The sequence below is a fragment of the Sinohyriopsis cumingii genome, chromosome 15 (genome assembly GCF_028554795.1).
Source record: "Sinohyriopsis cumingii isolate HCF-2022 chromosome 15, ASM2855479v2, whole genome shotgun sequence".
NCBI classification, from domain to species: domain Eukaryota; kingdom Metazoa; phylum Mollusca; class Bivalvia; order Unionida; family Unionidae; genus Sinohyriopsis; species Sinohyriopsis cumingii.
This window is the reverse complement of record NC_142975.1, coordinates 67,472,647-67,488,547: the sequence shown is the minus strand read 5'-3', so window position 1 is coordinate 67,488,547 and position 15,901 is coordinate 67,472,647. Positions and strand designations below refer to the sequence as shown.

The 15,901-nt window shown below is 39.5% G+C and overlaps 2 protein-coding genes across 3 annotated transcripts in view; one reads left to right on the top strand and one right to left on the bottom strand.

Annotated features, from left to right (window-relative positions):
* Positions 1–310: 310 nt before the first annotated feature.
* On the bottom strand, positions 311–2,593 carry LOC149781991 (uncharacterized). Its single transcript, XM_089935053.1, has one exon. It carries the CDS (start codon positions 2,591–2,593, stop codon positions 311–313), a length of 2,283 nt encoding a protein of 760 aa, XP_089791179.1.
* A 5,641-nt stretch (positions 2,594–8,234) lies between these two features.
* The window catches only part of LOC149781990 (uncharacterized), a 76,514-nt gene continuing 68,847 nt past the window's right edge, over positions 8,235–15,901 (top strand). The window contains exon 1 of one of the 2 annotated variants that reach the window (XM_089933395.1): positions 8,235–8,857. In XM_089933395.1, the coding sequence (XP_089789521.1) occupies positions 8,720–8,857 (138 nt within the window). In that variant the 5' untranslated portion in view covers positions 8,235–8,719. The remainder of the gene's footprint in view (positions 8,858–15,901) is intronic. The other variant, XM_089933394.1, reaches the window with a different exon arrangement.

Genomic DNA, 15,901 nt, shown 5'->3' with positions numbered 1-15,901 from the left:
TCAGGGTGAACTCCTCCAACTCCGTCTTGCCAGGTCGTTCTGTCAAGACGCTTGAATGATCTTGGAGTAACGAGTCCACTTTCTTAAATTGCTCTGACATTAACGTCCCGTCAAGCACAACGTCTACGTAGGTTTCTTCCCTCGTCAAAGAACAAATAGGGAGTACTTCCGCATCTCCTCCGTTGTCGTCGACTTCTTCCGTTACAACCGTAGCTACCACAAACTCTGTGGGTGTTTCTCTTTCACGGTGACGTTTCAGAAGATTTACGTGGTACAACTTCTCCTTGTCTCCTACCCGGATACGGTAGTTCTATCCACCCTCTTTCTCCGTTACCACGAATGGTCCCCTCCATGAGACTTGAAGTGTGTTGTGCTCTAACGGTAGCAACAAAAATACCTTGTCGCCCACCTCGAAGTGACGTTCTTTCGTCCTTTTGTTGTAATATTTGGCTTGACGCCCCCTTGCGTCACAGAGATTCTCCTGAGCCAATTTCGAAACCTCTTCCAGCTTGTTGCGGAGATCAACAACATATTGGTATGTTGTTCGCACTTCCTCAGATGCTTTCTTATACGTCCATAATTGTTTTAACACAGCCATGGGTCCCTTGACTGTCCTTAAATATACTAATTCAAAAGGTGAAAAAACCAAACTTGCCTGTGGTACTTCTCGATACGCAAACAGTATCGCGGGAAGGTATCGATCCCAATCCCTAGATCGACCTTCACATAGCTTCTTCAGAGCCTGTTTCAATGTCCCATTGAAACGCTCCACCAACCCATTGCACTGCGGGTGATACGGGGTAGTCGTCAGGTGTCTAATAGATAGTAATCTATTTACTTCCTCTATCACCTGGCTCACGAACTGCGTCCCCTGGTCAGTCAGTATCTCCTCAGGGACACCAACTCTAGACCAAACTCCTAACAAGGCCTCAGCCACCGTGACTGAGTCAATGTTCTTCAAGGCCACTGCCTCTGGGTACCGAGTGGCGTAATCTACTATCGTTAATATATAACGATTACCGCTTTCTGCCGCCGGCTTTATCGGACCTACCAGGTCCATCTCCACCCTCGAGAAAGGTTCGTCAATCAGTGGGGTGGTTCCTAGTAGCACCGGGCGATGGGAGGTCTTGGGTACCACCCGCTGACACTTGTCGCACGACAAACAATACCTCCGAACATCCCCATACACACCTGGCCAGTAGAACTCCCTCACTAACCTATCTCTGGTCTTCGCCACACCCATGTGGCTTCCAAGTAGACCCTCATGTGCCAGCCTAAGCACTTCCGCTCGCTTCGCTCTGGGCACAACAACTTGCTTGAATGTATCGGTCCCTTTCTTGGCGTACCGATACAAAATACCGCGTTTCGTCGCGAACTTCACCTCGCCGTCTGGCATTCTCCGTATAGACCCATCCTTTGCATACTTGCGTATCTTGTTGAGAGACAAATCTTCCTCTTGAAGTTTACTCAACTCGCCAGGTAGCAAATTGTCTATGGGCGAAGTCGTGGGTCGTAGCGGCTTTGACCCTGACCATCGCTTCATAGCCCTCGTCTCAACAGACCCGGCGTATACAGGTGTACACGTCATAGGGTTAGGTTGCGACAACACATACCTACACCCTAATATTACATCATGAGACAGTCCCGACAAACACGCTGCTTGAATTCGTCCCTTTACATACGGCGAATCAAGATCAATGCTAACGATCGGAAGCGAATCCTTCGTCCGGTTAGCAAACTGGACCTCAACCGTCTCGCCTGTATAATCCCCAGGCTTGACATACTTACTATCCACCAAGGCAGGATAACTGCAGCCAGTATCATACAGTACGGTTGCCCTCTCACCGTTAACCATAGCTACCGCTGTGTTAGTCAACTCCACTGTTTCTTGTCTCTTAACAGTATTCGGAGTTACCGAATTAATCGTTGTCGGACGATACTTCCTACAATCCTTAACGACATGGCCTGGTCTGTTGCAGCCGTAACATACCGGCTCACCTTTCCTCCCCGTGGTATCCTTCTCTACCCCCTGAGTCTTCCCCGACCCACGGAAATGTTCTCGGCTGAGATTTCCGGCCCCTGGCCTCCCACCATTCTGTACATTCCGTCTTTGGCGTGCCACCTCAGTGGGCTTTCTATGCTCGCCGATTCCAGGTCGGTCCCTGCCGCCCCAGGTGGTTGGGCGCGAGTGCGCGCTCTCATAGCGCTCGACCATCACGCTTATATCATCCAAGGTAGAGAACTCATACGTTAGCGTGGTGAGAGACATTTTCATCCATTTATCAAAAATTACGCGTACTCGGCTATGGAATTGCGCGTGCGTTTCGGTAGCTCTCTTCGACGATTCTCTAAAGAGTTTCCGGAACGTTTCTGCCGACGGCTTATAGTGCCGTAGTAGCGCTTTCTTCAGAGCGTCGTAGTCGTCTATCTCCTCCGGTGTCATATTGTAGTAGACGTCTTTCGCGGCTCCCTGTAAGAATGCTGAAACATTGATAGCCCACTGGTCTCTGGGTAGCAGATGAACCAGTGCCAACTTTTCGAACTGTGTCAAAAAGTTGTCAACAATTTCGTCCTTGTCATTGAACATGGGCATGGTGATCTGTATTGGTAGTCTGTCTTTAGATCGTCTACATGCGGACCTGGACGTTCGTTCAAATCTTCACCCCTCCTGAACTCGGCTTCGATCCTCAGTCTCTCCATGGCTAACATATGTTCGCGTTCTCTAGATTTCTCCTCGGCCTGTAATCTGGCTACTTCGAGCTCTCACTCACGCTCAGCTGCTTGTCTGTCTTTCTCTCGTTCCGAGGCTAATTGCTCCTTGTGTTCCCTAACACTTCGTTCGACAAATTCAGCTAACTTGCTCCCATCGTAACCTAACTCTTCTTTTCCTATTGACTTAAATTCCCTAACTAATTGTCTGTCTGTCGCCATCCTGGTCTACTTGTAAGGTGACACAAGAATTTAGTTTTTTACCTATAACTTACGTTTTACTGCCCTATTTGAAAATAGCCCCTCACGTATTTATCGTATGCCTGACTCAGTTACACCAGACGGTCCCTGTACCAATCAATCAATAAATAAACGGGCAGTACGCAGCTGGAATGCCTCTCCAAATTAGTGCAGCGCTTACCCACTAACAAGGTGTAATTTATTACTGCGGATTTTGCCTAAATATCACAAGAGAATACAAATTTCCCACTTTACTCCACAAATTTAGAATACGACTTGATAGCAAAGGTATGTGTCTCAATTCTTACAATATTCTCAGCATAATATGAAAAGAAATGGCAAGAAATTCGCATGCACTCTATATATATATATATATATATATATATATATATATATATATATATATATATATATATATATATATATATATATATATATATATGTGTGTGTGTGTGTGTGTGTGTGTGTGTGTGTGTGTGTAAACAAAATAGCAGACAATGACTCGATTCACTTTGATCCTTATAGTAATAATGGAATTATTACTATATAGATACTGATTTTGTTCTATATTTGCTCAGACTCTTTTACTCGAATGAAAAAGTTCTGATATCCCGGACGAAAGCTCCCAACTTGTAATGGGGGGTGGGAGAATTGTCCCTGGTGGGTGTCCCGCCAAATTTGGTTTTCGTTATCTAGGAGTTGACCGCCCTCGATGTTATTGCCCGGTTCGAGTAAATATAAGTGGTGAAACTTATAGGTGAAATAGATAGAGATCTGAGCAGGTATATGGAACAAACCAACACGAGCCCCCGTACATGTAAACAAACAATTTAATCAATTACATAAAAACACTGTGAAAAATCATTATATCAGGAATATACTCTGCTTTTAGAATTTTAAACTTTCACCGAAATACAAAGAAAACGCAAATAGATTTAAATAAAATAGCCGATCTGTTTACTGATAGATTTAGTTCATCATAGGATCGAGTGAACAATCGAAATCAACGTCTTGTACGATTGCATAACCAGTTCGTCTTCAGTTGTTCTGCTGCCACTGTAGCTGTTCAGACGCTTGGATCTCAGGATGATACTTTCCACCCTCCGTCTCAGGATACTCTCAGAATACGTTTCAGAAATTAAAACGTCGCAGGATTGCGTCACAGGATTATACGTCTCACTGCACTTCTCTCTATACTTCTCAGTATACGTCTCAGAATAACATCACATCATACGCCCCAGCATAATACGTCTCAGGATTATACGTCTCAGGAGCTATTTTCTCCCTTTGCTTTCAACGTTCCTCCCTCTAATCGGTAAATTAGTTCGTCGGTTCTTTTCGACAATAGTCCCCTTTGGACAACGGATCTTTTTACGAGGAATTTCTTGCAAATCCCCCGGAGCCTATTCTGGTTTCTCACGTAGAAAAACTTAGACTGATTTGATTTTTAAACCTAGAAAATTTTGTATGGGAAAACACGCCCCTTATCTAACGTAACCAATCAGAATCAAATATCTCTGCCGCGTTTTTCCAGAGGCGCCAAAGTCAGGGTCAGCATGACCTGGTAGTTTGAGTAACAGAGTTTCTGAGATTTCTCAACTGTGACAGTTTTGCCATGAAAAATGAAGTTTTCCTTGTCCCTAATAGTCCGCCTGGCTGCTGTATAAACAAATGCTTAATTAGGAACAAAATTCTCCCTCTAAAGGACATTACCGTACACGGTAGTATGGCGATATGATACGCGCCTGTCTCAATAAATCTTATTAATGGTTCACTGGTCTCAACTAATGTATTCTTGTTAGATCACCAGAAATTTGCCACTTCACAGTGTTAACACACTGTTTTTTATACCATTTTTTGATTTATATTATCCAGAGTGACAGTCGTTACTCTAATGCTTTTGCATGGAATAGCGGAATTCGATAAAGATGAATTCTTCTTTCTAATTTGTTTAACGTGAAATGCGAAGAAAGTTTTGAATTTTGTCCAATTCGCGCTTCAGCACCCCCTCCCCCCAAAGATAAGTTTCAGCAAACAAACAATGCTTGTATGTCCTGATTGTATATTTTATTTCGTGCACGTACCGCTCCGGTGGCCTAGTGGTTAGAGCGTCCGCCTCGGATGCGGGAGGTCGTGGGTTCGATCCCCGGCCGAGTCATACCAAAGACTTTACAAAAACGGTACTAACAGCTGTCTCGCTTGGCGCTCAGCATTAAGAGGTTAGTGTCAGGACTGGTCGGCATGGTGTCAGGATAATGTGACTGGGTGGGACATCATGCTTCATGTCCGCGGCATGATGCCCCAGTGCAAGACATCACTATAAATTGTCACACTGCAGACATCGTAGCGATATGACTGAAAAATTGTTAAAGCTACGTTAAACATCCAAATCACATACAGACACACTTTTTCGTGCACGATACAAACACAGACGACACACACACACGTATATATATTTTAATTCAAATAATACTATCATACAGGTTAGAGAATTTTTAATTCGTACTCTACGGAGATTCGAACCCAGGTCCGCGGGGTAAACGGTAAATGATGTGACTCAGTCGGTGTTATATGCACTCGTGTATAGCAGACAAACTCGCATGAGAAACTAGTAATTAAGTCACATTTTTTGGTGATGTGTGCTTAGTCATGAGGGCAGATGGGCTCGTGTCTGCAGGCAAGGCGATGGGTGCCGTTTACCCGCGGACCTGTGTTCGAATCTCTGTAGAGTACGAATTAAAAATTCTCTAACCTGTATGATAGTATTATTTGTATTAAAATATTAATTCTGCCTACTGTCATCAAGCATTCTTTTATAGGAATCCAGGGATAGCACTTTCCATTATGTCTGGTGTATATTTACTATTCTCTCTCTCTCTCTCTCTCTCTCTCTCTCTCGATCAATCGACCGCTCCGGTGGCCTAGTGGTTAGAGCATCTGCCTCGGATGCGGGAGGTCGTGTGTTCGATCCCCAACCGAGTCGTACCAAAGACCAATGGTACTAACAGCTGCCTCGCTTGGCGCTCAGCATTAAGAGGTTAGTGTTAGGACTGGTGACAGGATAATGTGACTGGGTGGGACATCATGCGACATGATGCCCCAGCGTTAGGCATCACTATAAACTGCCACACTGCAGACATCGTAGCGATGTGACTGCTGAATTTTTTGTAAAGCTACGTTCAAAATCCAAACCACACACACACAATCTCTCTCTCTCTCTCTCTCTATATATATATATATACTAAATGTTATTTTCAAAGATTTTGACCACTTTTTTTCTTGAATCAAGAAAAAGAACGATGCATTATGATCATGCAGACCAGTAGCGTTTTCTACTTTCATTTAACGAAACCTTCACCGTGTGAGAACAAGGTAGAACTGCCAAGGATTTTGAACATCTGCCAATTTAACTGCGAGGCGAAGGAATAAAGAAAATAATTACTCCCCGAGAGGATGAAGCCGCAAATTTACCCCAGGCTTCTTAATATCATAAAAATGAGTCTTCAATTGTAGTTCTCTTTGATATCACGTGACTTGAAAGAATCTTTATGGGCTATCAAATTTATATATATATATATATATATATATATATATATATATATATATATATATATATATATATATATATATATATATATATATATATATATATATATATATCTGTGTGTGTGTGTGTGTGTACTGGGGACCTCTCCTCTCCAGACGATGAAAGCAAAATATTGTATAAAATGGAGCAAAATATGAAATGTTTTGTTAGAGGAAATAGAATACATATCAGATCTAACAGAAACACGCAGTTCTTTTTCAATAGGAACGTCACAGAAATGCATACTTTGCACGAAGAATATTCATATAGTCTCTTATTACCTAATAACACACACACACACACACACACACACACACACACACACACACACACACACCGTCTGCATCAAGAGTAATCGGTTACCTACTATATATGATTTTTAGTTTTGGAAATGAATTCAAAATAACGCTAATACCAAATTCATCACAGAAATTTATCAATAACCATAAATTTGATTTCAAATCTACATTGAATCTGTTTGATTGGTTTCCACTGAGTGCATATTTTTGTATCACCTGAATCGAGGACTCGAAATTCTGGAATTCTCTCCAACACCCAACTTTGTATTTTAACTACTCCCCAAAGCATAACACCAAAGTCTTCTATGTTTAGAAAGAAAGATGAGAACTATAAATCAGACCATTATAACACTAGAATTCATTTTTACAGGACTTTCTTCACCGGTACATTACTTTAATGACGGCGTAACGGTTTAATGAAAAATTTTGTATTTTTCATTTTTATTTTTAAATATTATCTTTCTTTTTTTTAAGAAAGCGGCTGTATCGCCCCATCATTCATATACCTATTATCATTGTCGTGGTCATGGCGATACTCTAGCATTGCTGACAAAATAAGTTATAAGATGGAGTCCTTCCTTCATTTAATCAGGCTCAATAACGTTACAAACTTTCATTTCATTCTATCTAAGATTCTTAAAGTCACTCTACATCTTGACTGCATCATCCCTCTAAACACAAATTCTCTTTCTCTCTCTCTTACACACACGCGCGCACACGCACACGCACACTCAGAGGTGTTTAGACCCCTTTTCTCAGTGATCTCGCGAGAAAGCGGATTATCGGTGATCCCTGCGCAGTTTGTATCGGTACAAAAACACTCATGTGAGTTTGTGCGTATGTGTATGTGCGTGTGTTAAAAGTACAATTAACCCACTGAACCATACCGACACAAAGATATGACTCACTTCGTTTTGTCAGCACGTATGAATCCGAATGCCACTCAGGGCCGGCGCTACCATATAGGCAAACTAGGCAGCCGCCTAGGGCGCTGATTTCAGGGGGGCGCATTTTAAAAAAAAATTATTGTTTATAAATTTTGAAATTGATATTTTCCGGGGGGGGGGGGGGAAGGGCGCCAGAATCTAACCTTGCCTAGGGCGCCAGATAGTCTGGCCGGGTCTGGCGCCGGCCCTGCTGCCACTTCATTCTTTTTCCATGGATCATGAATCTGCTTGGTTCACTTTGAAACCACTGAAGTGAACAGTGCATACCACTTTCTCTTTTCGTACTTTTCCTCGTTAGAAATTAAACAGTACCGAGTTACTTAGGTACTTGCTGCTGCGCAACAGGTGCGCTGGTAAGTAGTTTGTGCATTTTCTTATCGTTGGTGTTAATAAGAACTTTAAATTGGCCAATTTATGGTTTGCAAGATCAGATCAAAGTGGAGTCATCAGCTTTTATTCAATGAAAATGTTCTCTGGCAGGGGTCACTGTCAATGGATGTGACCTATAGATAACGAAAGGTGATAACCCGAATTTAGTTCCGAGGTAGCTCAGTTTTTTGGCCGCTAGACTGGTATGTGCCCATCAATTGTCTGTAACATAAATTATCCAGTTAATGCAATCTTACCAAAAACCAGTCGCGGGACCCACAATAAGGTGTTTTTCATTACAGCAGACGAATTCTTATTTCTGCTTACGCCATGCTATAATGAGTGCGTAAAGATCCAAGAGATGATAGGATTAGGTTGATTAGATAAGACAAAGACGGATTAGCAATCTCTTCCTTTTTTAAAGCAAGTGTTATGCAGAATATGTTTCACGTGGAACAAACTAACGAGACTTGGTAACAGGTATGCTTTCACAAGTGTCATAAAATAGAACAGGCAATTTCAAATGGAAAAGGAATTAATTTGTACCTACAAATAAAAGTTTAAATAGAATGGGCAGTTTATGCATTTTAGTGACTTGTTTAGTTATTGTTTCAAATGTGGCATCCAAGGATATACGGGATTTTGGAGTCGAGGTGGAAATTTACAAGAAGCCAGAACAAGAGAAAGAGGTGTGGGTAGAAGACATGGTAAGTTTTTGAAACTGCATGGTTCTTGTCCGATATGGGTATTGATATTGCATAGCTCTTGTCCAATATGGCCATTGAAGTTGCATAGCTATTGTCCGATATGGATATTGATATTGCATAGCTGTTGTCCTATATGGGCCTTGATATTGATAGTTATTTCCGATATGGGTATTGATATTGCCAAGCTATTATCCATTATGGGTATTGCTATTGCATATACATTATCTGATATGGGTTTTGTTATTGTCCGATATGGGCAATGAAATTGCAAATAGCTCTTGTCCGATATTGTAATTGATATTGCATAGCTACCGTCCGATATGTGCCTTGATATTAATAGTTATTGTCAATAAATGGCATTGCAATTGCATAAATCTTGTCCGATATTGGTATTTATATTGCATAAATATTGTCCGATATGCGCATTGATATTGCATAGCTATTATCCGATATGGGCATTTACATTATATAGCTATTGTCCGATATGGGCAATGATATCATAAAAGTGTACAACACTAAAAATTCAATGACCGTCAGATATTAGCAAATACTGGCAGGCATTGCATTCGGTAGAAAAAAGAACTACTGACATAATCTCTTAAAAGAAAAGGTTATCAGAACAAAAAACTTTATATAATTATCTTGTTGAAGTGCTAATTTTATATAATGATCTGGTCAAAGTGTAAATAAATTTCCTCTGGATCATCTCTGGTTTGAACTAGATAGGTGACAATGGAAATTGAAGTCTTTACAAATGTTTTTTTTTATACTTCAGTTTTTGGATGATTTTACTCAGAATGAAAATAGAAATTCCAAATTGCAGATTTAGCTGAATATTGTCTTTGCTCTTCACACTTTCGCATTTCTCTGGTGTCAGTTTGTCTTTTATTTCGGAATTAGTAATCTCATTTGAATATTTGTAATCAGTTCCAACAACTGCTTTAGGATAAAAAGAAAAACACAAGGAAATAATATTACGTCACTACGTCAAACTGGCATAGTGCAGGATAAGAAACTGACTGGCAACTTAAGTAATGCCAGTATACGAAGTTTGGAGTACCTGTCTTTAAAATTTCAAACTAGATTGAGGGTAAAGGGATTTAGAAAAAGCAAGTCTAATAGTCAAAAACCAGTCGGAGATAGTTGGACTACGTTGCTGTTGTTGATGTTGAGAGAGTCGCCCCATCACATATAAAATGGGCTGGAGTCTTTGCAAACCACGCACATTCGCTCAATTTTTCAATCACCCTTTAAAGACAACTCGGTGTTTTCTGAAGCCTGGTTCATCGTTAAAACATAAAAATTATTTAAAATATCCAAGTATATATTGGTGGATATCCATGTTTCGCTTTCTTTAATATTATATTTTCCTTTTGATGGATCCCAATGTTTTGGCTTTCTTGATATTGATAGATCCCAATGTTTTGCCTTCTTTCATGTTAAGTCATCCTTTGATGGATGCCCATGTTGGTATTTTGGGGTATGATATCCTTCTTTTGATGGGTCCCCATATTTTTCCTTCTTTATTATTATGTTATCCCCTCTGCCACATCCTTTCGACTCTGACAAAAACAACCCTAAGTCGAACTGTTATATACGCAGGACAACAATGCAAACATTATTTCTTTCCCAAATTGTAATTTTTCCCTTTCTCCTCCTTCACAAAAGGAAAAAAAAATATGGAGGTAAATTTATTTCTTCGGAACTTAAAAGTGTTATTGACTTTAGAATATACTGCAATTGCACTTTTTGAAAAGTCAAATAGATCACAACGAGGCGTCGATCGTATTTCTAACTCTCTCATTCTCTCTCTTCTTTATCGCTGTTCATGTACACGATAAAAAATGTATGCAATCGTAAACTGAGAAATTACATCAACGTACAACAATCTCTTAAAATGTTCCGAATTTGCAGTTATGAACCTTACTTTACCGTATTGCACAGCATTAATGAACTCGGTTGGAATGGGTATTTTAAGGTAATCTAACACACACTTCTGTATTTCTAAAACAAGGACCTATCCCCTTAAATTCTCGGAGTTCAAATAAATGAGTCTGACTCAGACAATAAAATAAAAACCGATCTCTTGGGCTTTGGGCATCGCTAAAACTGCAGTCATTGGGGCTTTGGGCATCTCTAAAACTACAATCATTGTGGCTTTGGGCATCTCGAAAACTGCAGTCATTGGGACTTTGGGCATCGCTAAAACTGCAATCATTGTGGCTTTGGGCATCTCTAAAACTGCAATCATTTGGGCTTTGGGTATCGTTAAAACTGCAATCATTGGGGAATTGGGCATCGCGAAAACTGCAATCATCGGGGCTTTGGGCATCGCTAAAACTTCAATCATTGGGGCTTTGGGCATCGCTAAAACTGCAATCATTGGGGAATTGGGCATCGCGAAAACTGCAATCATCGGGGCTTTGGGCATCGCTAAAACTTCAATCACTGGGGCTTTGGGCATCGCTAAAACTGCAATCATTGGGGAATTGGGCATCGCTAAAACTACAATTATTGGGGCTTTCGGCATCGCTAAAACTGCAATCATTGGGGCTTTGGGCATCGCTAAAACTGCAATCATTGGGGCTTTGGGCATCACTGAAACTACAATCATTGGGGAATTAGGCGTCGCTGAAACTGCAGTCATTTGGGGACTGGGGCATCGCTGAAGCTGTGCAATCGTTTATGGTTTTGGACATCGCTGAAACTGTGCAATCGTAAATTGTTTTAGACATCAATGAAACTGCAATCTTTTATGGTTTTTTAAATCACTGAAACTGCAATCATTTATGGTCTTGGACATCACTGAAACTGCATTCGTTAATTGTTTTTGACATCACTGAAACTGCAAACGTTTATGATTTTGGACATCACTGAAACTCTGCAATCGCTCGGTATTTTGGACATCACTGAAGCTGCAAACGTTTATGGTTTTAGACATCACTGAAACTGCAAACGTTTATGATTTTGTACATCACTGAAACTCTGCAATCGTTCGGTATTTTGGACATACTGAAGCTGGAAACGTTAATGGTTTTAGACATCACTGAAACTCTGCAATATTTTGTTGTTTTGGACATCAATGAAACTTCAAACGTTTATATTTTTAGACATCACTGAAACTGCAAACGTTTATGGTTTTGGAGATCAATGAAACTCTGCAATCGTGTGAAGCTTTGGACAGCAGTGAAACTGCAACCATAGAGTATTTGAACATCGCTTAACTGTCGACATAATTGAAAGTTTAGACATTTAAAGCTTTGAACAAGACTGAAACTGCATAAACATTTGGGACTATGAACATCACTGAAAGTATGCAGACATATTAATCTTTAGACATCACTAAATTAGTGTAGTCATTTGTGGCTTTGAATATCACTACAACCTAAGAACTGTTCAGTGATGTTGAACAAATGAAACAAAAAATCCAGTTCTAACATTTGTTTATTATCCTACTTTCAGCCTGGATAAAATTATTGATACTCCGAGGTCAGTTTGTGTGCTCAATACGTTTGGGCGACTCCATAATCATATTATCCAGCATCATATGCACATCACGTTATTTTTTGTCTTAATTGGCGTAACTTTGGAACATGTATAATTTAATATGCGAACATCAAAATATACGGTTTCATATAATAACAGTATTTGTTCAAGACAAAGCGTTTCAAGTTGCTGCAAAAGTTTATTGATGCAATATTGAATGCGATCAAAAATAAAAGCAGTTCCGATTGGTGTTTTCTTATTGATTTTAAGAAAACAGATTATATTGTTTATTTTAGGGATGCGGGATAATACTACTAAATTAATGTATGGTAAATTAGAGGGGTATTATCAGTGGTACAGTTTGGGTAACGTTTATGTGAAACTTCTATGAGTATTCCTTTTTAATCTCCTCCATTCCCCATCCCAATCCCCACGCGATGCGATTGCAAATTGAACTACAACTTAGGTTCCACATACGGGGTTTTTGTTGTCTTTTTTTACCGTATTGAACAGAGTTATTTGTACGTACCTGATAATAATTTGATTCACTCAGCTTCGGTAACATCATTAAAAATCTCTAAACTCAGCTTCGTTTTTTATGCCACCGCCATCAATATAGACGGGCATATAGTCCTCCCCGTCACGTTACGTCCAGTTCAGTCCAGCACAAGTTTCATTTACTTTCAATAACTTTTGAAACACGTAATATATCAAAATTGAATTTAGTAAGAGGCCTAAGCAGACCTATTTCAAATTCGATTTTCACTGTTTTTAGGAAAAGATTTACGGAGTTATGGCCCAGTTTGACTTAGAAAAATTATCTGTCAGTTTTTCTGCATAAGAACTTTTGAAGGACTTCAAAAATTGAAATAAAATTACTACGAGTCTTTAAACGAGGAAGACCTACGTCGATTTCAATGTTCATCTTTCTCTGGCAGAAAATCACAGAATTTGACAGGTGGCTTTTACTTCTAATTGAGTCCTATTATGGACATCTGAATCCGTTACGTATGGGCACATTTCTGTTTATTATTTAATTTTTGATACATAAGATGTGCACAGTATTTGTTTTCTTGCTAATTGTCATGCTGGTTTTATGGAAGGTGGAAAGAGAATGCCGGGAACTGTTCATATTTCCTATGGAGACTTGCCTAGGGCATTTAGTGATTTACTGTTACTGTCTGGTTGCAAACAACTGTGCCTTTGCTAATGCCAGATTTTAATTCACGTTTTTGTCTGGTGTCATGATACGTCATCATCAAAAGCTCACACAAGCAGTATAACTTTATATTTTGAAAAATGAAGATTCGAAATATCTTTTCAAATGTCAAGTTATTTCTCTATATCTCTCTCGAATTTAAATATAAAATGTATCTATTCTGTTTTGCAACTGTTCAAGATAGAAAACGCTGCCTTATTATGTTGTTAACGTATCCTTATATACCAGTTTCAGAAGAAGTGATTGAAAAAACCCCACCGCTTAACACTATTTTAAGTGTCCACACCCCCACGAAGAATATTGTTTTCGACTTCGTGTTCTAAAACATGGGAGATTTGTTAGTAACAGCTGAGGTGCATTATGAAGAAAAACCTTCTGACTAAATGAACAAGACCAGACTAAATCTAACTGTAACACTAACCCTAATTCTTTAATCTGTGGATTGTTTCATATCAAAGAGTATTATCAAATAATGAAAATGTCCATACTTTTCGAATGATAAGCGCCTAGTCCAGGTTACCGAGAGGCTTTATTTGAGATGCTATCTAAACCTCCCTGTGTGATGGCGCTACTGCTAATGCCAGTTGATTCTACCTTATCAGGGGCGTACGCTCCAGGAAGAGTGCCACAGTTTGGATAAAACAGGTCGCCAATTGTAAATCTTATCGCATATACCATAAAACCATACTGCTAGTACTTTAAGATTGGTTATTCACCCTTTGGTATCAGTTTCAATATTCGGTTTAACATTCTATCGGAATCATTTTTACAAATGTCTTTGACTACATATTCAACAGTGTTATCACGATGCTGCTTTAGTAATAAACATTGTTCTAATCAAACCTATTTTAGTTTCTTATATGAATATATATTTTAACCATATTATTAAACCTATTTTTATCAATTGATCTGAAGTTATATAAAACTGATTTTTTGTTTGTTTTGTAACTGACTGCTGTGAACTGAATATCATCACATGAAAAGTTGACAAGTCATGATACTATAGATTCTTATAGAGTACCTTAGAAATGAATCGTCAAAGTCTACACCGGCTGATTTAGGGTTTCAATTACGCACACATTGTGCGTGCGGTACGCTTACCACTCAGCGGTTAATGGAGAAACACTGACAATGAGTAGCACGTGACGGCAGGTTGAGCCCAAGTCCAGTCCCTGTAAAACTTGACATGTTCGAAAAATGCCCCTCCATCCTATCGCGTACATTTATTTCAAGGTCCCCTGTTGCATTTTACAGTTCAAACAATGCGAACAATGCAGTATATAGGTCATTAGCTGTATATAACAGTGACCGTTCCGGTGGCCTAGTGGTTAGAGCGTCCACCTCGGATGCGGGAGGTCGTGGCCGAGTCATACCAAAGACTTACAAAAATGGTACTAATAGCTACCTCGCTTGGCGCTCAGCATTAATAGGTTAGTGTTAGGACTGGTCGGCCTGGTGTCAGGATAATGTGACTGGGTGGGACATCATGCTACATGTCTGCGACATGATGCCCCAGTGCTATGCATCACTATAACCTGCCACACTGCAGGCATTGCAGCGATATGACTGAAAAATTGTTAAAGCTACGTTAAAAATCCAAATCACACACACACTGTAAATAACATGAAGCATATTGTTTAATTTTAAATTTATACCTGTTTTCAAGATTTTACTATAACTAAATTATTTAAAACAAAAAAAAAAAAAAAAACAACAGATTTTCAGCCATTAAATTCTCAATAAAAACAACAAGGTATGTCGCTCCTCTGTAACTGGAATCCCAAGTAAAGGCCCCGTATGTTCTTATTTCGCTTATAGGCTGTAACCAAAGTGCATGTTCCAACAATTCTATCCGGAACCTTTTTTACAGATCACTAAAATTTTGTCTAGCATAATTTGATGCAAAAGCTGAACGTTTATTTAAATGAACAATGAACGAAATTATTTACCTCATTTCTCTGTGAATAGTTATTCTTCTCAGATTTCGTTGCCCAAAGTTTCTTGTCTAACCACTTTCTTTTAGTATGGCAAAAAGCAATGGAGAATGGTAATGAATGTCTTGTTCAGTGTTGTAAATCGGAATGAACCTTAATATTTGGGATTTAACAATGCTCCTGAACGTATGCCATGGATGAAAACTATTTATATGTAGCAATCGACGAATATGAGCTTCCTTGAAATATACCTTAGAAATTATCGCCCATCGGAAAGTTATTTCCTTTGTATATTCTTACATCTAGGAAATCTACACTTTCCTTGATGATTTTAGTTTTAATTTTATCTGATAAATGGTTGTTATTCTTCCGGTTAAGAAACTCATTTAGTTCTTCTTCCGAATG